At 43.2% G+C, this 25562-nt stretch overlaps 1 protein-coding gene across 6 annotated transcripts in view; it reads right to left on the reverse strand.

Annotated features, from left to right (window-relative positions):
* CREBBP (CREB binding protein) overlaps positions 1-25562 on the reverse strand; it is a 167840-nt gene that overhangs the window by 130794 nt on the left and 11484 nt on the right. For 4 of the 6 annotated variants that reach the window (XM_061600150.1, XM_061600149.1, XM_061600154.1 and 1 more), the window contains exon 3: positions 11564-11740. The exons of 1 other annotated variant lie outside the window; for it this stretch is intronic. In XM_061600150.1, coding sequence (XP_061456134.1) covers positions 11564-11740 — 177 coding nt within the window. Of the gene's footprint in view, positions 1-9162; positions 9223-11563; positions 11741-25562 lie in introns of those variants that run through there. One more of the 6 variants, XM_061600153.1, reaches the window with a different exon arrangement.

Raw genomic sequence — 25562 nt, forward strand, 5'->3', positions numbered from 1 at the left:
GCATTCTTGGATGAAACTGATCCATTCCAATCTGGGTTCAGGCCTGGCCATGGGAATGAATCCACTTTGGTTGTCCTGATGGATTACCTCTATAGACAGCAGGACAAGGAGTGTGACTTTGTTCCTGGCTTCTCGACCTCTCTGCGGCTTTCGATACCATTGACCATAGTATCCTCCTGGACTGGCTCCATGGAATTGGGGGCATAGTGTTCCAGTGGTTCCAGTCCTACCTACAGGACTGAGTCCAGAGAGTAGCATTGTGTGATTGTTTTTTGCCCCCCTGGCAGTTGTGCTACGGGGTGCCAAAGGGTAACATCTTATCCCCAATACTATTTAATCTCTATATGAAGCTGCTGGGAGCAGTCATTAGGAGTTTGGGGGCAATGTTTCAACAATATGCTGATGACACTCAGCTCTACTTCTCCATAACATCAGAATCAAGAGAGGCTGTGCAGGTCCTGGAACAGTGCCTGGCTGTAGTGGGACTGACAGAGGAAAATAAGCTGAGCTTGAATCCTGGCAAGTTTGAGGAGCCTGTTGCATTCTAGGGACACAAAGAACTGGCAGGAAGGTCCTCACATGGCAGAAGGCTATCCAGCACCAGCAAGTTCTTTTTATCGCTCAAAATTCATCTCCAAAATGACTCTCTGCTCCTCTAAGCCTGCTTCATCACTGCCCTGTTAAGGATCACATGCAAGCTTCATTTTGCTCAAAATCAAAGAATTCACTTATCAGACCTACTAGTTAAACTATATTTACAGAAATCTATACACTGCTATTAATGTTGATAACGTAAAACAAAAAGCTCTCTAGCAATCTCTACAGATCTAATCCTTTACCCTTTCGTTTAAAATTAAATACAAAATGTATATATGTATATATATATGTATATATGTATTTTTACATTTTAAACATATGTATACAAAATGTATATAGGTTGTCTCACTCAATCAAAGTTGACCACTGAGACAAGAATGCAAGCTGTGGCCCTCCAGCTGATGTTGGACTGCAACTCCCCACCAGCTCCAGCCAGCAGGGATGATGAAAGGTGGCAGTCCAGCAACATCTGGAGGGTCAACAGGTAGGCACCCCGCCACTGAACATTACGCAGAGTGGGAAAGATCCCTTCCCTAATGCTGATGAGTAAAGGTGTGTAAAGGCCGGTGTGATCCACTGGTTGTTTTCTAAGGAAGCTATCTCACAGAACAGAAATGGAGAACTGACAGCCTTTCTTTGTATTTGCTTTTTGAAAAAACTGAAATAGAATAGCCTTTGCAGGGACCCCAAAACTCTTCATAAACAGCAACATGATTTTAAGCAGAGCTTGGAAAAGTTACTTTTTTGAACTACAATTCCCATCAGCCCCAGCCAGCATGGCCACTGGATTGGGCTGATGGGAGTTGTAGTTCAAAAAAGTAAATTTTCCAAGCTCTGATTTTAAGACTCCTAGTTTCAAAGTTATCAATTGTGCAAAACAACAAAATAAGGCCAGTGATCTTCCTAGGACCCAACAATCGGAGTTTGAAAATTAGAAATTACACCTATATGTCACTCCTCCAGGCAAGTTTTTGCTCTGCATTGCCTTTTTGAAATACACAATTTAAAAAAAATCCTACAAAAATGAGAGGTTATATGCACTCTACATGGGGCTGCCTTTGAAGACAGTTTGGAAACTGCAGCTTGTGCAAAATGCAGCGGCCAGATTGGTAACAGGGACCAGACGGTCCGAACATATAAAACCGATTCTGGCCCGCTTGCATTGGCTGCCTGTATGTTTCCGAGCTCGATTCAAGGTGCTGGTTTTGACCTATAAAGCCTTACATGGCTTGGGACCACAATACCTGATGGAACGCCTCTCCTGATACGAACCCACCCATACACTATGTTCAAGATCAAAGGCCCTCCTCCAGGTGCCTACTCCAAGGGAAGCTCGGCAACAAGGGAGAGGGCCTTCTCAGTGATGGCCCCCAAATTATGGAATGATGTTTCTGACGAGGTGCGCCTGGCACCAACACTGTTATCTTTTTGGCGCCAGGTCAAGACTTTCCTCTTCTCCCAGGAATTTTAGCATGTGTTTTTAAATTGTGTTTTAAATTGTTTTTAAAATATGTTTTTAAATTGTGTGTTTGTTTTAATGTTTTTGATTGCTGTAAACCGCCCAGAGAGCTTCGGCTTTGGGGCGGTATACAAGTGCAATAAATAAATAAATAGATAAATAAATATCCACTCATGAGACATATAAAATTATGCAAATACCAGGTCCTCCATATTTTGGAATTATAGCACAAGTAGAGATGTGAAGGCCCGGAAAAAAACTGGAAAAATTAGGGGGGAAACTGTTTTTTCCCTTTTTTTCCAAAGTCTTTTTGTTATTTTTTCTGAAAAATTGGAACAATTGAAAAAATGAAGAAAAAAATGAAATAAAATGTACTTTTAATATACCAAATATAATTTTATGCCAAACTAACTTGTACATAATTACATTTAATGTTCCTGAAGTAACAAAGTGACTTTCAATCAGTAAAAAGTGCTAATATTGCATTTTTTCAATTTTTCTGAAAATTTCCATTTTCTTCTGGGGGGGAAAAAAATTGGTTTTTCCATGGCTTCAAAATTTCCAGAAATTTTACATCTCTAAGCACAAGTAGAGATGTAAAATTTCTGGAAATTTTGAAGCCATGGAAAAAATGGAAATTTTGAGGAAAATGGTAAAATATGCAATGCTTATTTTTTTTAGCACATTTTACAGATCTCAATTCACTTTAAAAACATAAAACGTATTACAGTAGGGCCCCACTCATATGGCAGGTTAGGTTCCAGACCCCCGCCAGAAAGCAAAAACCGCAAAAAAGCGGATCTGCTGTAGCGTGGGGGTCTGATTGGTATATTAAAATAGAGTTGATTCAGAAATACAATAATTGCAAATTTAATTTGTTTTTATTTTTATTTTTTTAAAAATGTTGCAAATGAAGCTACAAGCTGCTGAACATCTCTTTTATTTTATGAGTTTATGAGAAACGCAAAAAACCAACAAAAACAGGAGAAACCATCAAGATTACAGTAAAAGAAAGTCTTATGTATTCTGGAAATTATTATTTCTCCTGTCATCCTTCACAGTATCAAGCAGACATAAAACACTCATCTCCATAAAAAGAAATGAGAAAAACAGGGGGGCGGACTTACTGAATACTTTCTCACTTTCTGAGCAATCACTATTCATTTCTGCTGCTCCTAGTTCTTCATATTTGTCATCATATTTATTGTGGACTTCTCAAAACTGGTTTGCCCTGATTAGTACATTTCCTCCCCAAATGTTTCAAACACACCACAAAACAAGGCTTTGGCAGAAACAGGAAAAAAGCGTTCCCCCAAGACACACACATGGCCAAATTTTTCCAGTTTTTTTCCTGCCCTTCCTACCTCTAAGCTCAAGCAAACTTAGTTCCTCAATGCAATAATCTGGTTCATACAACCTGATTTGTTAATTCACATTTTACAAAATCTCAGTAGTGTAGATTTACTGAAGCTATCCAATGCGGAGAAGATGCTGGTATATGAACTCAAGAAGTGAACAAAAAGACACACATCACATTACATCAGAGGTAGCCAACATGGTGCCCTCCAGATGTTGTTGGACTCCAATTCCCATCTGCTTTAGCCAGCAAGGCCAATGGCAAGGGATGATGCCCAACAACATCTGGAGGGCACCCCACTGGCTGTGACAAAGTATTTTTGTTGTTGTTATGTGCCTTCAAGTCGATCACAACTTATGGCAACCCTATGAATCAGTGACCACCAATAGCTTCTGTCATGAACCACCCTGTTCAGAGCTTGTACTATTAACGTGAATGAGCAGTGTGCTGGTACATGCTGTACAAGGTCCCAATTTCGCTCCTCCTCTGCTCTAAGATCCTGAGACAAACCTGCTGGATCATGCCAAAGACCCACCTAGTCCAGCATCCTATTCTCACAGTGGCCAATCACATGTCTATGGGAAGTACACAAGTAGGACCTGTGCCCAAAAGCACTCTCCCCTCCTCAGTTTCCACCAACTGGTATTCAGAAGCATAATGCCATTGGGGTTAGTTGCCACTGATAGTCGTCCTCCATGCAGTTCTACACCTCTTTTAAAGCCATCCAAATTGGGTGGCCATCATTGCGGAAGCAAATTCTATAGTTTTGCAATGCGCTGTGTGAAAAAGTATTTTCTCTTGTCTGTAGTGAATCTTCCAACATTCAGTTTCATTGGATGTCTGTGAGTTCCAGTGTTATGAGAGAGGGAGCAAAACTTTTATCTGACCTGCCTGCGTTGCCCTCGCTTGTCATGTTGTCCAAACCTGGAATCACTTCAAACAAACCACGAACAGCAGCCAAGGTTTCTTCTTGGCTTACCAGAGGCACTCTCTCCTCCTCCGGTTTCCAGCAACTGGTATTCAGAAGCATACTGCCTCTGACTGTGGAGGCAGAGCATAGCCATTGTTGGCTAGTTACGATTGATAACCTTATCCACCTCATGTATTTGTCTAACCCTTTTTTTAAAAGTCATCATGCCATTTTGGAGAGTCCCTGCAACTCCAACAGATTTTTGGGGGAGGGTGAAGCATGGGCAGCTGGATCAGGAAGGGGGAATTGGATAAAACTGCCTCCTCTCCTCTAATGATAGTAGAAGCCTCTGCTGAATCAAAAGATGTTCTGTGAACTGAATGGCAGCATTGGACTTAACCTCAAAATGTGCATTATTTTTAGTAACATAATTTATGTTTATATAGCAGCATCAGTGTGCCTGGTGTTTTAGAGAGTGCAAGACAGTAAGTCCCTATAGTGAGGAGCAAACAATTTAAAATTTGACACAAGGGAAGCAAAGAAATGAATGAGTAAACAGGGAAGCAGTGGATTGTATTCAACCAACTCCTACTCAGAGTAGACCCAATGAAATTAAGTTAGTCATGTCCATTAACAACAACAGACTACTCAGAGTAGAGCTAACATGGAATACCACCCAATATGCATTTATTTCAGTTGCACATGCCTAAGCTTATACAGTAGGGCAGACTTTCCCAACCAGTGTGCCTCCAGATGTTGTTGGACCACAATTCCCATCTTTCCTGACCATTGGCAATACTGGCTGAGGCTGATGGGAGCTGTGGTGCAACAACATCTGGAGGCACACTGGTTGGGAAAGGCTGCAGTAGGGCATGGGAACTAAGAGAAAAAGGTTAGTCTTGAGGAAGGATTTAAATGAAGACAAATGGCATCATACGGGTATGGGGGGGGGGAGTTCCAAGCATATGCAGTATTATGGGAGCAAGGGTGATGTCATTTGAAGAAAGAAGAGGCCTTTGGGCAGTAGAGGATAGTGGAGCAGAAAGTGGAGACCACAAGCTGGCATGTTATTGGGATATAAAAGCACAGAGGGAAGCAGGCCATGGAAAGTTTTGAAGGCAAGGAGCATGAGCAAGATACAGCAATGGACAAGAAGCCAGTGTACGGATTTTAGGACTAGTATTATGTAATCAGAGCAACAAGTGGGGGAGCCCCATCAAGGCAAGTTAAGCAGAAGAGCAACAAGAGGGTAAGTAACACCCATTTATTTAATTATTTGATTAAAGCAACAGTTCAGACTAATAAGGGATCATAAGGGCACTGTGTGCTAGGGCCCAAATTCAGTATTAACTTCTAACTCAGGAGCTAAAGTCTAGTGGAAGGAAGGCTGTAGCAAGCTTGGCTATCAGGGAAAAGCTTTGTTCCTTCGCAATTTTATCGCCCAGCCAAGGTGGCTGACCCGAGAAGCTGAGAGAGGCAGAGAGATTGGTGGATGAGGCCTTCAGAGATATTATAGCTGTGTCCCACTCCCAGGAGGATAGCTCTCCTGCTGTCAGGGAAAATAAGGGTCTCAGGGAAGGAGGTCATCATTTTGAGGAAGAGGGAAATGATTCTTTAGAAGGGACCCATTCCTTGGGTGATGAGCAGTTATTCTCTTGTGCTAAGGATCCACTTCAGGGGGTGGAGGGATCCAGGAGGGCAAGCTGATCTTCAGGAACATAGACAGTTGGGTGTATGATACATGTGCAGACTGCAGGTTTAACTGCCTGCCTGGTGCAAAGGCTGCAGATGTCACTTGTAATCTAGACAGCCTGGTATATAATGCTGGGGAGCTGGAGATGGTCATGGTGCATGTTGGCACTAATGACATGAAGAAATGCAGTTGTGAGGTCCTGGAAGTGAAATTCAGGTTGCTAAGTTGAAAGCCATGACCTCCAAGGTAGCTTTCTCTGAAATTTACCTTTAGTGTGGTGGCACCTACCCTGTGCCTCCCCTTAAATATTAGACAGGCGCCATCTCTGTCATCTTTTCGCGGCCTATTGAAGACCTTCCTCTTTCAACAAGGCTTTTAAGTTGAGACCTTATCCCAGTCTGCTTCTGTGTTGGAACTGCTTTTTAATATGCTTTTAAAACTTTTTTTTTAAAAAAAACCCAATGTTTTTAACCTTTCTTAAAAAAAAAAGTCTTGAAAGCTTTTAAAAAAAATGTTTTTAAAGATGCTTTGTTTTAAAGTATTTTAAAGTCTGTTTTTATGATGGTTAAAGTGTTTTTAGTGTTTTTGTTTGCTGCCCTGGGCTCCTGCTGGGAGGAAGGGCCAGATATCAATCAATCAATCAATCAATGCTACCAGTTAAACTCACAGGGCCAGCTAGACAAGCATATCTGGTGGGCCTCAATGTGTGGACAAGACAGTGGAGTTGGGAGAAGAGGTTTGGATTTGTTAGGCACTGGTGAACATTTTGGGACAAGATGGACTTGTACAAAAGGGACAGGCTCCACTTAAACCAGGATAGAACAGACTGTTGGTGCTTAAAATCAAAACAATGGCAGAACAGCTTTTAAACTGATTTTTGGGGGGGGCTGACAGGAGCGGAGGGGGCTCTGGCTCTCGACAAATCTCTGCTCTGGGATGAAGGAGAAAAAACATGTGGTAATTTAAATGGGGGAGGAGTAGAACTAGGCATTATTAGTGCAGGTGAACAGGATAGCAATGCAGACAGAACAAAGCACTGCAAGCCAAAACATAAGTGCCAAAGACACTTGAAGAGAGACATAGTATGTTTTTAAACGCTAATGTTAGATGCTTCTGAGCCAAGATGGGCAAACTGGAGTGCTTGGTTTTAGAGGACAGAATTTATACTGTGGGCATAACAGAAACAAGATGGAATGGAGAGAACCAATGGGACATGGTTATCTCTGGATATGAACAGTATAGGAATGACACACTGGAGGTGGCGTTGCTCTGTACATGAAAGAAGGCAATGAATCTAACAAGCTAGAAATCCCAAAACAGGCAGAGCCCCCAACAGAATCATTGTGGGTGGTGACACCTGGCTCCAAAAGAAATTTAGCACTGGAAACATGCTATTGTTCTCCTAATCAAAATGCTCAACGAGATATTGAGATGCAAAAATGAGATCAGCGAAGCATCCAAAAGTGGAAATGTTGTTGTAATGGGTGACTTCAACTACCCTCACATAGACTGGCTACATATGCATTCCTGCCCCGATACACAGGTAAAATTTTTATATATCCTAAATGGCCGTGCCCTAGGACAGTTGGTCACAAGACTGAACAGAGGGATGGCAACCCTGGTCTTAATTTTAAGTGGCACCCAGGACCTGCTGAGAGTTGTATTATTGAACCACTTGGGAACAGTGAACACAGTACTATTAAATTTAATATAAATGGCTGATTGCCAAGAAAATCCAACATAGTCACTTTTGACTTCAAAAATGAAAACTTTCCCCAAAACCAAAAGACTGGTATAAAGAAGTTGAAAGGCAAAGTCAAGAGAATCAAATCACTTCAATATATGTGGGAGTTATTTAAAACCACAGTATTAGAAGCCCAGTTGGAATGTATACTGTGGGTGAAAAAAGGTACCATCAGGGCCAAGAGGATGTCAGAGTGGTTAACTTGCAGAGTTAAAGAAGCTATCAGAGGCAAGAAGGCTTCCTTCAGAAAATGGAAGTCTTGTCCACATGAGGAGAAAAGAAATGCGAACAGATAATAAAAGATGCTAAAAAAGAATTTTAGAAGCACACTACTAAAAACATAAAGACCACCAACAACAAAATCTTTAAATACATTAGTACCAGAAGACTGGCTAAGGAGGCTATTGGACCCTTGGATGACAAGGGAGTCACAAAGGTATGGTAAAAGAAAATAAGGATATTGCAGGGAAGTTGAATGCATTTTTTGCATCTGTCTTCACAGCAGAAGATATAGGGCAGTCCCTTGCGCCCAAACTAACTTCTGCAGGAAGGCAATCTGAGGAACTGAGGCAAATAGTGGTGACACCAGATGAACTTCTAAGGCCTTACGGACAAAATAAAAGCTGACAAATGGCCAAGTCTGGATGGTATCCACCCAAGAGTTCTCAAAAGATCTCAAATGGGAGATTGCTGACCTTTTAACATACCCGAGTACTGGAAAGTGGCCAATTTAGCACCAGTTTTTAAAAAGGGTTTGGGGGGGGGGATCCTGGAAATTACAGGCCTGTCAGCTTAACATCTGTTGTAGGAAAACTAGTGGACAGTATGGTTAAAGATAAAATAACCAACCACACAGAAGAACAAGCCTTGCTGAAGCAGAACCAGCACAGCTTCTGCAAGGGTAAATCCTGTCTCACTAACCTATTAGAGTTCTCTGAGAGTACCAACAAAGAACAACTGAGATAGAGGTGATCCTGCTGACACTGTGTACTTGGACTTACAAAAAAATTCATGGAATAAAAGGAGAGATCCTCTTGTTGATCACGAACCCATTAGGAAACAGGAAGCAGAGAGTAAATGAACAGTTTCCCAATGGAGGAATGTACAAAGAAGAGTTTCCTAAGGATCAGCAGTGGGACCTATGCTTTTTAACTTGTTCATAAATTATCTAGAGTTAAGGGTAAGCAGTGAGGTGGCCAAGTTTGCAGATGATACTAAATTGTTCAGGTTGATTAAAACAAAAAGGTATTTGCAAAGAGTTCCAAAAGGACCTCTCCAAACGGAGTGAATGGGCGGTAAAATGGCAAATCCAATTAAATGTAAACAAGAGTAAAGTGATGCATGCTGGGGCAAAAAAAACCCCACTTAAATCCACATATATGCTCATAGGGTCTGAACTCACAGTAACTGACCAGAAACCAGGCCTTGGGGTTGTCGTGGGTAGCTTGATTAAGATGTCAACCCAGTGTGTGGCAGCTGTGAAAAAGGCAAATTCCATGTTAGGGGTCATTAGGAAAGGATTTGAAAACAAAACTGCCAATATCATAATGGCGTGACCACACTTGGCATACTGTGTGGATATTGTAGAGCAGGAAAAGGTTCAGAAAAGGGCGCATAACATTATCAAGGAAATGAAGCAACTCTCCTATGAGGAAAGGTTGCAGCACTCAGGGCCTTTTAGTTTAGAGAAAAGGAGAGACATGATAGAGGTGTATTAAATTATGCATGGTGTGGAGAAAGTGGATAGAGAGATGTTTTGCTCCCTCTCTTGTAACACTAGAATTCAATGAACCTGAATGTTGGAAGATTCAGGACAAATAAAAAAAGAACTTCTTCACACAGCACATAGATAATCTATGGAATTCACTCCCAAAAGGGTCAGTGATGGCCACTAACATGGATGGCTTTAAAAGAGGATTAGACAAATGTAATAATAATAAGGCTATGAATGGCTACTAACTATCATGGTTATGTTTGTATCTCCACTGTTGGAGACTAAAGGGAGAATGCCGTTGCGTTCAGGTTCTGATGGCATCTGGGTGGCCACTGTGAGAACAGGATGCTGGACCAGATAGGCCACTGGCCTGAACCAGCAGGACTCTTCTTTTGTTCTTAATTTTGGCAGCAGATGGCTGAATAGACAAGGAAGGGGCCAGGGTTAGACTAAGGCGGCCCAGAGAAGGAAAAGACTGCAGTAGTATAGATGAGAGATGACCAAAGCATGGACCAGTTCTTGCCAAATGGAAAGTGAAAGAGTACTATTTTTCTAATATGTAAGAGAGAAGCACCACAATTAGGCTATGGACTGAATATGGGGATAAAGCCAAGCTTATGTGCTTGTTCAACAGTTCAGTCTATGGCATGTTGAGTTTGAGATGATGATGAAACATCAAAGCAGAAATATCAGAAAAGTAGTTGGAGATGGGGATATGGAGTGAGGGAGGACAGTTCAGGGACAGACAGAACTGGGTTTCACTTGTATACAGGTGGTACTAAAAACCATGCGATTTAATAAGGTCATCCAGAGACAGTTTGTGTAGAGAGAACAGACCTTAACAGAGAGAAGGAATGCAGCGGAAGAGCTTACACCTATGAAAAAATGGAAAGAACAATTAAGCAAGGGGAGGCCAAGCTAAGATGAGAATCATGGAGACCTAAGGCATAAAATGAGAATCAAGTAATGTCAGTGGTTTTTGTGAACCCAGCTCAATGGAATGCCAGGGGTGGGGAGCAGAAACCCACATTGCAGGCAGGGGCTGAGAGTGAAGTTGGAGGAGGGAAAGTCAAGACAGCAGGAATAAGTCCCACAAGTTTGGAGGGGAAGGGTAGAGGGAAAATGGGTCAAAGGGTGGGGTTTTTTTTAGGAGATATTGACATGTTTGAATGCAGCAGTGGGGTGGGGAGGAATGGAGAAAAAAAGAGAGGGAGTGACTGCAAGGAGGAAAGTAAGGAGAACAGCAGGGCAGATGGCAACCAGGAAACAGGAGGGCACCTAGTGGGCCGTGTAAAGGGTTTAGACGGGGACTGCAGGGTAACAAATTTATCAAGGAAAATGGGGTTGGAGGAGGAAAGAGTAGAAGGACATGCAGGAGAAGGGACAACTGGGGGGGGAGGGGGAGAGAGAGATCAGAGCAGATGGTTTCAACAGTTTATTCCAGTTTGCATTTCTGTTCAATAATCAGATTTCCAAACCCTGACTGGTCGTGTACTATCAACTAACTTAATATATCTTAAGCAAAAAATATTCTGAGTCCCCAAACATGAGAATGTAAAGCACTCTAATTTGTTTCCAGAAGTAGCTGCCTTCCTTGGTATACATACTGAAGAGATTCTATGTGCTGTAGAGGTGGGGGGGGGACTTTCACTTATAGGAAAGTTTTCTACACTCCATTTTTGAAGCTGAAAAGTTGCATAAAAATTAATGTTTCTCAGCTTATTTTCACAAAAGTGGCCAATAAATTGAATTCCAGCAGTACAGTCCATCAGAAATACTCCTGCAAAGTCTGCTGAAATGAATGCTGCACAAGGATGCCAAATATCAAGCTAAGGAAAAGTGTCTACACACGTGTCTCTTAGAATATGACCTGGTACAATGGTCAAAAACATCACATTGACTAACGGGACTCCAAGCCATTTAGGGTTTATTGTTCTGTATTTCCTCCTACAATATGAGAGATCTAATATCATTTCAGCTGAATATAAGTTGTCTTTTCTAGGTCAAACTTTTATCAGCTTGAAAAATTTGTGTCAATGGAAGACAAACAAAAACTATGGAGAAAAACTGTGAGCGGCAGAAAACTCACCATATTTGGCACACTGGTAACTGAAACACTCTTGATGTCTGAAGGAAAAGGAGACAAACTATTTGCCATGCCTGGCTTATTTGGTAATGGAGGGTTGACTCCTGCTGTTCCCATCTGCTGCCCTCCAGTTTGACTAAATGGCTGTGCGAAGGGGCTTGGGTTACTGGTCATTCCCATCTGGAATGAAAACAACATTACTGTTAGTGTCTTTTGAATTTAGCTAAACACTGGTACAGACAGGTAAAGAAGGCTACCTAATTATCTGGGCCTCAGGTACAGGGGTACAGTTGATTGGATTAATACCTTGCCCCTATCTTACAAATTAAGGGTCTTACCCACATGTACAGTTTTGCTTTACCACAGCCACTGTCATTATTATTTTTAAAGGAATGACCCAAATCTCTGCAGAAGATTTTCCACTCAAAATGGTGTAAGCACTCATCACACAAAGAGAAAGTTGTTTTCCCTTTCCCTTTTTATTCCTGTTTATAATATTTCATGGTAACGGTTGCATCCTATGTTTCGGCACAAGGATGAAAAAGATTAAATCCCTGCCCAAATAGTTTGGGCTGGAAGCAGAAGAGCAAATGGCAGCTTCTCCATCTACATTGACAGGAGAAGTTTCTTAGAGTTGGAGATTCATGCTGTCTGACACCCAAACTGGCTACCCCAAGCTCTTATGACTAGACAGGACTGCTACTGCCTCACAGGCTTATGGTGGCCACCATAGTTTTCAAGTACTGTACATGCAAGCAGATAACTCCAAATGACCACTGCACATTGTAAAAGTTTCATCAGATGAAGTTTTAAGTGATAAGAGGTTTTCTGTCATAGTAGTATATTTCATCTTTATGCAATACCTTGTTTCTGAACTACTAATAAATGAATTACTAATCTCTAAGGTTATGTAACAATTATAAAGAAGGAAAAAACTGCCGGTGAAAGCCTAATGTTGGAAGTTCAAGAGATAGCCAGCGTGATGCCCCCCAGATGTTACAAAGGAAAGGGACATGAGAATTTGCAATTCTCCCTTCCTTCTAGTTTTCCTGCCAAGCAAGGTTTAGGTGACCATGATGGTAACCTCCCTATTCTAAAGGTGGTACACTGAAAGCCAGGTCAGTTAATGGAAAAATTATGGGTATCCAGGACTTGATCCTCAATCAGGAAGCTAATCTGGCATGTATTATGGAGGTCTGAGTGGAAGATGGGCTGGGGTCAATTTCTGCCAGCTCTGTACACCATGATCCTCTGTACAATATATCAACCAAGGATGCAGGGGAGGGGAGGGAAGGAGGAGTCAATGTGGTCTATCAATATTTCATCTCCCTTGTTCAGCAATCGTCTGGATTTGAGTGTTTGTTCTTGAAGATACGTGGCTGGGACAGAATATGCATTCTGCTGCCCAACATTCTTCCTTCCTCACCTAGTCAGGGTGATCTTAGATGTGGCATTGGAGTCTCCTGGTTGTACTGGGGGACTTAGACATTTATAGAAATCACCCTGTTGAGAGTGGCTCAGGACTTTATTCCCTCCATGACAATTGTGGGGCTATCCCAAATGATATCTGCCCCCACTCATAAAGCAGGATACACTCTAGATCTATGGGGATGGACTGTAGCCCAGTGGCAGAGCATCTGCCTTGCACACAGAAGGTCGCATTTTCAATCCCCAGCATCTCCAAATAGGGCTGGGAGAGACTCCCTGCTGGAAACCCTGAGAGCCACACTGTCAGTCAGTGTAGACAATGGTGAACGAGATGGACCAACATGTCTGATTCTGTATAAGGCAGCTTCCATGTTCCCATCTGTTTTATGTTCTGGACAGGACTACGGAGATCTGAGTATTCATCCTGTTTCAGACACACTAGCAGTCCCCTTGAAGAATCAGGTTGGCACACTGGGGATGCCTCTGGACTTGGCTTTATACCTGGATGACTCAGCTATTCCAGAGGTCAGATCTGGCTACAATAACAAATGCCTTAGTTACATCTAGGCTGGATTATTGCAATGTGCTCTACGCAGGGCAAACTTTGAAAAGTCTTTGGAAGCTTCAGCTGATCCACAATGTAGCGGTAATGCATTTAATGGGTGAATGCCCACAGTATTAAATTACACCAATCCTGCAACAATTGCACTGGTTGTCAATCTGCTTCCAGGCATAGCTCAGTGTTGGCATTTACCTTTAAAGCCCTGAATAGCTTAGGTCCAGGACACCTTAGGGAACACTTCCTTCCATATAATCCTGCCTACTCCCTAAATTCAGGAGGGGCCATTCTCTGCATCCCACCTATACTTCATAGCACTGCAGGGCAGTGGAAGCCTTCTGTAGCCAACTGAGTGACTGAAATTCAAGGTTTAGCTGACCCTCTATATTGGTCCCATTGTGCAGGAGATGAGAATCCAGCTGATCTCCCTACCAGAGGGCAGCATATTAAGGACTTAAGAAAATGTCACCTTTGATGAAAGGGACCCTGCTGCTTATCACTGCTTGAACGTGAATGGCCACAATGTATGTTGGCAGACGATTCCATGAAAGGGGATCCAGAATTCAAAGGAAGCCTTCAGATGGCCATGCAAACCTGCAGCAACTCATGAGGACATGTCACCCCCAGTCCTAGCACTAAAAAGATAGTCAGCTAAAAAAGGTACTTTGACTGATGGCTTGGATACAGCGTTTAATATTCAACTTCAGAAATCCACAACACAAATGGAGAGGTCCTCTGACTGCTGAGGAGATATTTTGCCCAGTACGATAATGGGCCGGTAGAAGTCAGACAAAAACCTTTGCTGCAGAACTGAGATGGGCCCATGGGATTCCTATATGAGACACAAGGTTGGCAATTGTCCATTTCAGCACAAGGACAGTTTGATGCATGTGGATGGAACACTACAGAAATCAAATCTCAGTTTGGAGCAGCAACACCCATGGATGGATACTACTACCAAGGTGTAAGGTCACAGAACTCCACAATATCAACATGAAAGATTAATGCATGCCGGATTGAGAGATACACCTATGCAAATTAAAGAGAAAGTCTAGATTATAAAGAGCAGACAGTTGCTAAAAACAGTGTTTCAAAAGTGTAGCATGTGCAAGTGGTATCAAGCACAAGTGGGGGAAGAAAATGGCTGTTCCATTACTAAAGGACAGGCCCATTTGAGATGAGCAGGGTAGACTTTGTAGGACCTGAAGCACAACATCAACAAATTCTTTGGGAAAGGCACATTTATATGTGCTGTAAAGACAGCAACTTGGAACTTGTCTCAAATCAAGGCACAAAGTGTTTTCTACTGTCATTGAGAAGATCTGTTGCTAGGCATAGATTGTGTAAAGTTATTTATTCCGACAATTCCAAGACCTTTAAAAGAGCAGACCAAGACTTGAGACACCTTTGGTTGCAAACAGACCAGCAGCAACATTAAGATTTCTTTGTAGTACAAGGTGCATGGTGAGGAGAATTTGGAGAAAGGCTTGAATATTCTGTCAAAACCTGTTTAAAGAAAATACTGGGGAAAGTAGCTCTGTCATATGAAGAGATGGAAACAACTCTGAAATAGAAGCAGTACTGAACTCTAAACTAATAATCTTCATTTACATTTTATTTATTATTTATTTCCTGCCCTTCCTCCCAGGCAGGAGCTCAGGGTGGCCAACAAAACACTAAAAACACTCTAAAGCATCATAAAAAAAGACTTTAAAATATATTAAAACAAAACATCTTTAAAAATATCTCTTAAAAAAAAAGCTTTAAAAACATCTTAAAAAGCAATTCCAACACAGACACAGCCTGGGATAAGGTCTCTACTTAAAAGGCTTATTCAAAGAGGAAAGTTCTTAGTAGGTGCCGAAAAGATAACAGAGATGGCACCTGTCTAATATGTAAGGGAAGGGAATTCAAAGGGTAGGTGTCACTGCACTAAAGGTCCGCTTCCTATGTTGTTCAGAACAGACCTCCTGATAAGATGGTATCTGCAGGAGGCCCTCACCTGCAGAGCACAGTGATCGACTGGGAATATAAGGGTAAGACTATCTTTCACGTATCCTGGTCCCAAGCTCTATAGGGTTTTAAACACCAAAACTAGAGCCTTGAAATTAAGCAAGTAGCTAATGGGTAGCCAGTGCAATTTTTTCAGCAGTGGAGTGACATGTTGGTGATACCCTGCCTCAAGGAATAGTCACGCCACCACATTTTGAGCCAGCCACAGCTTCCGGACCAACTTCAAGTGCAGCCTGCAGGTTACCAGTATATAGACAGCCATGGTCAGGCTATCCCGGTCCAGAAACGGCCGCAGCTGTCTTGCCAGCCGAAGCTGGTAAAAGCCACTCCTAGTCACTGAAGTTACCTGGGCCTCTAGCAACAAAGATGGATCCAGGAGCACTCCCAGACTACAGACCTGCTTTTCAGAGGGAGTATGACCCCATCCAAAGCAGGCAACTGACCAATTATCCAAACTGAGGAACCACCTACCCACAGTGCCTCCATCTTGCTAGGATTCAGACTCAGTTTACCGGCCCTCATCCAGCCCACTACCGAGTCCAGGCAGTGGTCCAGGGCTTGTGCAGCCTCTCCTGATTCAGATGTTACAGAGAAATAGAGCTGGGTATCATCAGCATACTGCTGACACTTCCCCACAAATCTTCTGATGACCACTCCCAAAGGCTTCATATAGATGTTAAATAGCACTGAGAACAAGATGATGCCATGTGGCACTCCACAGCACAACTGCCAGGAGGCCAAAGACAGTCACCCAATGTTATTCTCTGAAAACGACCTTGGACATAGGATCAGAACCACTGTGAAGTAGTGCCTCCGATACCCATCTCACCAAGTCGGCCCAGGATATAATGGTCAATGGTATCAAAAGCTGCCGAGAGATCAAGTTAAGAATAACAGGGTTGCACTCCCCTTGTCCTCCTGAAAAGGGCATCCATCAGGGCAACCAAAGTTGATTCAGTCCCATGACCGGGCCTGAACCCAGATTGGAATGGGTCAGCATAATCTGTTTCATCCAAGAGTACTTGCAACTGCTGCACCACAATCCTCTCAATCATCTTCCCTAAAAGGCAGTATTTGTGATTGGATGGTAGTTGTCACAAGTCAATGAGTCAGCGGTCAGATCACTGCCCCTTTCAGGGCAGCTAGAACCACTCCCTCCCGCAATGACTTGTTGACCACACCATGGATCCACTAGGTCAACCCACCGAGGCAAGCTTTAATAAGCCAAGGAGGGCAAGGGTCAAGAGGACACATTGCTGGCCACACTGGCACAAACACCTTGTCCACATCCTCAGGCTGCATCAACTGAAACCGATCCCAAGAAGTTGCAGCAGACATTGCACTAGACACCTCATTGGGGACTTCAGTAGGTGTGGATCAGGCTTCAAGATTGCTACAGAGGCAAGCAACTTTACCCTCAAGGTGCCTTGCAAACAATTCACAGTGGGCCTCCAAACTGTCTAAAACTCCATTTCAACAGACCCCTGACAATATGGAAAAGCTCCCTAAGGATGCGATGGTGGCAGAGAAGTGAGCCTTCTTTGCCGCCCTTGCTGCCACACAGTAGGCACGGTTACAATGTTTTATTTGTGCCTGATCAGTCTCACAGCACGTCTTTCACCACTTGCGCTCTAGCTGTCATCCAGCCTGTTTCATTGCTGTTTCAGTTCACTGGTTTACCAAAGTGCAAACCAGGCGCTCAGGGGCAAAGTGCATTAAGAGCCCAATGCACCTCGTTGTTTCACAGCATGACAAGGGCTTCAACAAGGTCACCTGCTCTATATCTTGGGAACTCCCCCAGGGCATTCAGGAATCCAGTGATTCCATTAGTCTCCGGGGGTGGTCCATCTTAATCTGTCCACCATCAGGTGTGCCCTGCCCTATGCGTCAGGGCAGTGACAACTTGAGACAGCTCCATGGTCGTCATGGAGGCCATGAAGTCGTCAGCTGAAATACTAGAGGCAGCCGCAGCAGGGACACTGCAATCCAGGACTATCATTCTGGGGTCCTCCAATACCACAGCCGAGATGGCCTCTGCCAGCTCAGTCAAAGAAGGTGCTGGGCAGCAGGATGGATGGCACACCAGCAGCAACCCTACTTTACTGTCTCCTTGGACCAACACCAGGTGCAGGCCCTTACAGCTAGCCCCAACACACAGTGGCTTCCTGGTGACAGAGATGGAAGTTCTGTAGACCACAGCAACCCCTCCCCTCTGTCTCTGCAGTCTGTGCTGGTGCTGCACTGAATATCCAGGTGGGCAGACTGGGTCAGATCAACTCCTCCCAGTTCACCCATCCAGGTCTCAGTAATGCACACCAAATCAGCACCCTCATTCATGATCAAGTCATGGGTGAGCATGGTCTTATTGTGTATTGATCTAGAATTAAACAACAGCACACACAGGCCAGTGGGCACAGCAGATGAGCAACGAGGTACCCATCCATGGGAGGAGTGGAAGTGAAGAACAAGGTGTAGACAGCCTGCCTTCATCTTCTATGGTGGCTCCCCATCTCCCCATGGTTATACCTCCCTCTACCCATGATCACTGAGACTGGGGTGGCATCACCCATATCCCTCCTTACTAAAACTCCTCCTAAACACCTGATACGCACACAACAAGAGCCCACCAACAAAACCTACCTGACTCAGTTATCCCAGTGGGCCTCTGAGAGAATTGGGAACAGTCAGACCCACTCAATATCTTTCACACAGGGCACATCAACTCCCCTCCTGTCTCACACCCAGGAGGACCAGCCTTCTTCCAGTTGCAGACTCTCACTCTGAAGGCATCTGGCAACTTTCTCCTATCATTCAGTTCACTGCACAGACTCTCACCCTGGGCAGGAACTACACATGTGCTGTATGCCCTCCCCACTACCAATCTCCTCTAGATTGTTTTTTTTAAAAATAGAAGGGGGTAGCACCCTCGCTCTCTGAACTCTTTAAGGGACTCCCCAAGGGATGTCCCCTTTGGTGGCCACCCCGCCAGCAGCAGACCGGCCACCAGGCTTTTATGCCCCGACCCATCCAGGAGCTGAAGCAAGAGGCTGCAAGACTGACTGCAGCCTCTCTCTGGATTTAGGGTCAGGCTGGGGGTCCCAGTCCTTGCAGCACTTTCCAGGGACCTCAGCTGTCTTGAGAGACAGCAACCCAGAGGAGCAAGCAAGCAAGCACCCAGATGTTCAAGTACTCACTCCCAGGGCAGGTCTTCTCCAGTTCCCCAGTGCTGCAGCTGTGACCCCGGTTCACTTCCTTCTGGGTCAAAGACTAACAATGTTATGTCCTCAGAGGTACCCTATGCCAGAGGCTCAAACGACCACTCAGAAACTCAATAGAAGATGGAAATACTGACAAACTGATGAATCAGTTTTGGAAAAGATGGCGGCTACGATCAACTGAAAGCAGCATGCCATCAGAACAGAATACTGAACTCAAGTGAAATAACAGCTCTGATTCTTGAGGACAAACTACCCAAGGACATGTGGAAGACTGGTAGAATTGAAGAGACATTCCAAAGATGTGACAATAGAGTCCACTCATGTGCCAGCTAACTTCCATCTCAAGCAGTTCTGAAAAGGCCAATTCAAGTTATTATATCTGCTGGAATTTTAAGAAGGGGAATGAACTTCCTTGAAGTTCATCGGGCTGGAGGATGTTGAAACTAAGGAGAAACCTAATAATAATAACCCACCCTTCACCAACAGGTTCAAGGGCAGGTTACAAAATCTAAAATACAATATTCAAAAGAATTAAAACACATTTCAATCATAAATAGGATGGGTTCTGAAAATGTATGTAACTCCCATTAACAATTAATAAAAGTGAAAGCAACTGGGTTTTTTCTTTCTCCTTTTCTTTAACTTTTGAAGAAGGAGAGTTTGGATTGTGGTAAACAAAGTTTGTCAATTAATAAACGAATGTGTTAAAGAAGGCAGTATTCCAGAACTATCACTCCAGTTAAGAAAAACTGGCTGCTGCACTACCATGCTCATCCACAGCCTGATAATGAATGAAGGGACTGACCTAGCATGTATTACTGAGACTTGGACAGTTGATTTGGGGGGGCCTGACCTAATTTAGCTGTGCCTATCTGAGTACTCGGTACAGCACCAAGTCAGACGGGGGGGGGGGGTTGCCATCACAGAAGAACCATCTCCTTTACCAGAGAACTACTTAATCTTGGGATGGTCTTTGGGAGTTCGCATCTGGTGCTGGGCCACAGACACAGACTGGGGATGCTGCTGGTCTAGCAAGCATCCTGCTGTCCATCAACCTCCCTGACGAAGGTGGTCTCTAGCACAGTGATGGAGAGCCCCGGGACAATAGTCCTGGATAACTTTAAAATCCATGCAGACGTTGCCATTGGAATAACTTGGGACTTCATGGCCTCCATGATAACCATGGGGCTGTCTCAAATGGCCACTGGCCCAAAAGACTGGGCAGGACACACCCTTGATGTAGTTTTTGTGTGGAATGAGGGATGGACCAATGGTAGGGGGAGAGCAATGCACTCCCTTGTCATGGCTGGATTATCAGTGGTAAAGTTTGGACTGATGACAGCAATCCCCTCCCCCACCACACAAGGATATTGGCCCTGTTCAGATGGTCCACACTTGGAGACTGATGAAACCTGATGGGTTCCTGAATGCTCTGGGGGATTTTTGAGCAAAGAAAGCCAATGATCCTGTAAAAGCCTTGGTTTCACTATGGAATGGCACTATGAAATGGGGAGTTGACATATCAAATCTTTATTATTACAGTCGAAGACCAGTTATACATAAAAACAACAACGGCAGGAAAAATCGCATATATATACAGAAATTGACACTTGACACATAACTTTCTCCAATGAATTGCAGCAGATGTATATTTAGCTACTGCAAAAGTGACCTGGGGAGAAAAATCCCCTAGCAAATAGTCTGGATAAAATCTTTCTGATCTAACAGGTAATGACTTTAAAATGGGCACAAGTATTTGCTGTCTTAAGTCATGATAAAAGGAACAACGAAAAAGCACATGTTCATTGGTCTCGATCTCATCAGCTCCGCATGGGCATAGTCTTTCGGAATAGGGTGTTTTGTTATATCTACCCATTAACAAAGCAGAGGGAAGTATATTCAACCTAACTAACGTAAAAGCTCTCCTATATTTAGGTAATTCCAAAGTCGATAAATAAATCATTAAAGTGAAAAACTTAGGATTATGTCTTTGGTTTCTAATTTGCATTAAATGATGTTGAAAATCATTGTCATTAATACGCTGTTTAATTGCTGTACTTGCTGAATCTAGGCCCATCTGTAAAATAATTGGGAGAGAAAATCCTAGTTTGGATATTTTATCAAGGACAGATTTAACCCAAGGAGAATGAAAGGAATCTAATAGAACATGAGGGGCCAATCCATTCGGATTAAATAGCAATTTTAGCCATAGTAATATTTTCATTTTCCAAACAAGGGATTCAATAGACTGAAGGCCAACTTCTAACCTCAATATAAAGCTAGGCACACAAGAAGGTACTCCAAGGATAGCTCTAAGAAATGAATTTTGAATAGATTCTAAGCTTGAGATATTCTCGCTTATGAATAGTTGGGCACCATAAAGTAGTTGTGGAATAACTTTTGCTACAAAAACTTTTATAATAGGTGGAACAAGTTGGCCTCCCTTGTTATAGAAGAATGAAAGTAAGGCCTTAGTTGTTTGCTTTGCATTTAGCAATGAATATTTAAAGTGCATTTGCTGGGAACCAATTGCTTGGAAAACGATCCCCAAATATCTGAAGGATTTAACCTGATCTATAGAATAATTATTAATTCTCCATACATGATGTATTCTTCTCCTTGTAAATACAAGGACCTTTGTTTTCTCATAATTTATTACAAGTTCTCCCTTCAAACAAAAAGAAGCAAATGCCCTCAGGAGTCTTTTCAATCCAATCGGTGTTAGAGATAAGAGGGCTATATCATCTGCATAAAGAAGGCAAAATCTCGAGGCACCAGCCAATTTCGGAGAGTGGGAGGAAGAAGAGGCAAGGCTTTCCACTACTGCGTTAATATAAATATTAAACAGAAGGGGCGCCAATATACAGCCTTGCTTTAGTCCTTTAAATGTAGGAATTGGATTAGTTAAATGCCCCATATTATTACAGCGCATTTGCAAATATGTGTTGGCATATAGACCCTGTATAAGTAATAGTAAGCGCCTATCTATATTCAGAGCTGACAATTTCTCCAATAGTCTTGTTCTTGAAATCAGATCGAATGCCGATTTGAGGTCAATAAAAGCCGTATACATGGCTCCTCTCTTTTTGCAACTATATTTGTTTATCAAGTGTTGCAGAACAAGGGCATGATCAAGGGTTGAACGCCCTAGACGAAACCCGGCTTGTTCTGGGGCCAAAATTTAGTTTAGATTTATCCAATGCAATAGTTTTTTATAAAGATAGCTCGTATACAGTTTGCTTATTATGTTTAGCAAACTTATTGGTCTATAATTGGCCGGGTCTAAAAGAGAGCCTTTCTTATAGATGGGTACAATAATTGCGGTTCCCCAACCCTCAGGAATTTGCATCGTAGAGTTTATTGTAGTAAACAATACGGCAAGGATTGGGGCCCACCACGTGGCATTAGTCTTGAACACTTCCGGAGGTATACTGTCAGGTCCAGGAGCCTTGTTGGGCTTCAAGTCCGCTATAAGTTCTAAAATCTCTTCCATTAAGATAGGCGGCCAGGAAGGGGTATCAGTTGGTATGTACATTGGATTCCGAGAGCTAGAGTTAGTATTTTGAAACAAATTGGCATAATATTCTTCCCATACGACTGGGGCAATTGTACATTCAAATTTAAACGATGGTTTAGGCCACTGTTGGGCTATTTGTCGCCAAAAAATAGTAGAGTTTTTCAGTTTAGATGCCTGCAAGAGGCTTTGCCAATATTGTTTTAGAGCTAGCTGTTTTTTCTTTTTTATTAGGTGTTTAAATTGCCTTCTTGTTTCGCAGAATTTCGCCAGGTTTTGTTGAGTTCTAGAATTCTTATAGTCTAAGTGTTTAGCCTTAAGGTGTCTTTTATATACTAAACATTCTTGATCAAACCAAGGCTTCGTCCTAAGGACTCTTCCTCTCGGTTTATTCATAGATTTAACAATGAGAGGCTCTCGAACTTTAGATAATATAAGATGGAAGCAACTGTAAACCTCTAGAGTTTGAGATGTGGACATTAGTTGAGCTTTAATAATTGATAGATCAGGGGAAATTAATCTGCTTTGAATTTCCTCCTCCAGTTTAGGTAACCACTTTACTCTTGTTGGATGTATGATTACATAATGGCTATATATATCCCACCTTTCTTCCAAGGAGCTCAAGGCAGCATACATGGTTCTCCTCCCTCTCCATTTTATCCTCACAACAACCCTGTGAGGTAGGTTAGGCCGAAAGACTGTGACTGGCCCAAGGTCGCCCAATGAGCTTCATGGCTAAGTGGGGATTTGAACCCTGGTTTCCCAGGTCACAGTCCAACACTCTAACCTCTACACAACACTGGCCCCAGACTAGAGGTCAAGTGGGGCAACTCTTCTCTGAAGCCACCTGAACACTGGTTAGTGCACATAATATTGAATGCGATGTGGCAGTGCGGGCAGCGAAGGTGGCAAAATTTGCAGCTTGCACTGAATCCTCAAGCAGCCAGCTGGTGCAATTATTTCAAACAGTCCAGACATTACTGATTCCACTTGTGAAGGAAGGTCCTTTGGAGCATATGAGGACCTGCTGTGACATTAGCTGTACATTTTGAGGATAAAGTTGCTTGACCTGAGAGCAGCCTTTCCCAAATAGTGGGCCACCAGATGTTGTTGGACCACAATTCCCATCTTTCCTGACCATTGGCAATGCTGGCTGAGGCTGATGGGAGTTGTGGTCCAGCAACACCTGGTGGTCCACTAGTTGGAAAAGGCTGCCTTAGAGTGACCTTGACTTGCATAGGTTGCCATCCCAAGCAAAGTACTCAAAGCCATAGGAGGGGTCAGTTTGAACTTATACAGCTGAATGATGTGACAGGGTGCTTGAGGCTATGGCTTATTAAACGTAACAGAGGCGGTCTGATTGGTTGGATCCCAAGTGCGGTTAACACTTAGTAGCATCATGGGTTACTGTTTGGCTTGCCTTGAAAGAGGTGGTAGTACAACATCTCCTAAAGAAATCACTCAGACCCTGTGTTTAGGAATAACTACCAACTAGTTGCAAATACTCCCGTTTTAGGGAAGGTGGTGGAGAGGGCATGGTAGGGCAGCTGTAGACATTCTTGGATGACACACATTATGCAGACCCATTCCAATGTGGCTTCGGGCTTGGCCATGGGACTGAGACAGTCACCCTGATGGATGACCTTTACTGAGGCTCAGACAAGGAAAGCAACCGTGCTCCTATTTCTCAATTTCTCTACAGCTTTTTCTACCATTTACTATGGGATCCTCCTGGACTGGCTGTGTGGGAATTTGAGGGCACTGAGTTACAGTGGTTTCACTCCAACTTACAGGACTGAGTCCAGAGAACAGCACTGGAATTGTTCATTTGGCCATGACAAGGGTGGGGTTGGTCCAGCCTCTAGACCAATCATGTCCCCTCCAAGGGTCCAATTTGGCCTAGGAGGCCCTTTCCCCCAAACCTTGCCCATTCACACATCAGCTGACATCATTAGCGACATCAGCTGATGGGGTGTGAGGGCATAGTTTAATTCTGCCTTGGGCTGTATGATCCTGTTCCCAGCAAGTAACAAGATTGCACAGCTAAAGCAACAGGATTTAACCCCTGCTCATCAGTTGAGCAGGGATTAAAGCCGAGGCTCAAACATCCGTTGAAGCAGTTCTCTCACATGACAGCAACTTTAAAGAGACTTTGGCAAAGGCTTTAAGACAGCTCTTGCACTCCCGTTTACTCAAATATCTGAATTAGGAGAGGCTGTATAGGGCATGGATCAATGCCTGGGAACAGTCTGAGGGTGTTTCTTGATCCAGCTTTGTCACAGGTAGCCTCATGGGCTAGAAATGCCTTCTACCAGCTCTGGCTTGTATGACAGCTGTGGCCATTCTTGGACTGGGAGAGCTTGATCACCATAGTTTAGGCACTGTTGATTTCAAGATTAGATTAGTGAAATGTGCTCTATGTGGGGCTTCCCTCAAACTTGACCCAGAAATTCCAATTAGTGCAGAATGCTGCAGCACACTTGCTGACAGGAAAGAGACACTGCCAGTATATAACACCTCTGTTCAGAGATCTGTACTGGTTGGGGATTTGTTACCAAGCCAGGTTCAAGGTATTACTATTAGTATATAAACGCTTAAAAGTTTGGGACCAGCTTACTTGAAGGATCACATTACCCATATGTTCCCACCCAACTACCTCGATCTGTGGTACTGGCACTTTTGCAAGCACTACATAATGTTTGTTCCACCCTTCTAAGAAATAAATAGTTATTTATTTAATTAATTTATTTAATTAGATTTTTAAACCGCCCTATAGCAACAAGCTCTCAGGGCAGTGTACAGCATATTAAAACCACATTTAAAATCCGAGTAAGTGTGGTTAACACAGTACAAAGTTAAAATACAATAACAATAAAAATTTACAGATTGCAGTTAGATTAAATTAAAATTAAGCTTAAAATGCCTGGGCAAAGAGGTAGGTTTTCACCTGGCGCCGAAACAATACCAAAGAAGGCGCCAGGCGTATCTCGTCAGGGAGGGCATTCCAAAGTTCAGGGGCCACTACTGAAAAGGCCCTAGATCTCGTTACTGTTCTCCGGGCCTCTCTGTGAGTTGGGACCCGGAGAAGGGCCTTGGATGTCGAGCGCAGTGAACGGGTAGGTACATAGCGGGAGAGGCGTTCCATCAGATATTGCGGTCCGATGCCGTTCAGGGCTTTATAGGTAAGAACCAACACTTTGAATCTGGCCCGGAAACATATTGGTAGCCAGTGCAGTTGGGCCAGAATAGGTGTTATGTGGTCAAATTTTC

The sequence above is a fragment of the Rhineura floridana genome, chromosome 17, assembly GCF_030035675.1.
Source record: "Rhineura floridana isolate rRhiFlo1 chromosome 17, rRhiFlo1.hap2, whole genome shotgun sequence".
NCBI lineage: Eukaryota > Metazoa > Chordata > Lepidosauria > Squamata > Rhineuridae > Rhineura > Rhineura floridana.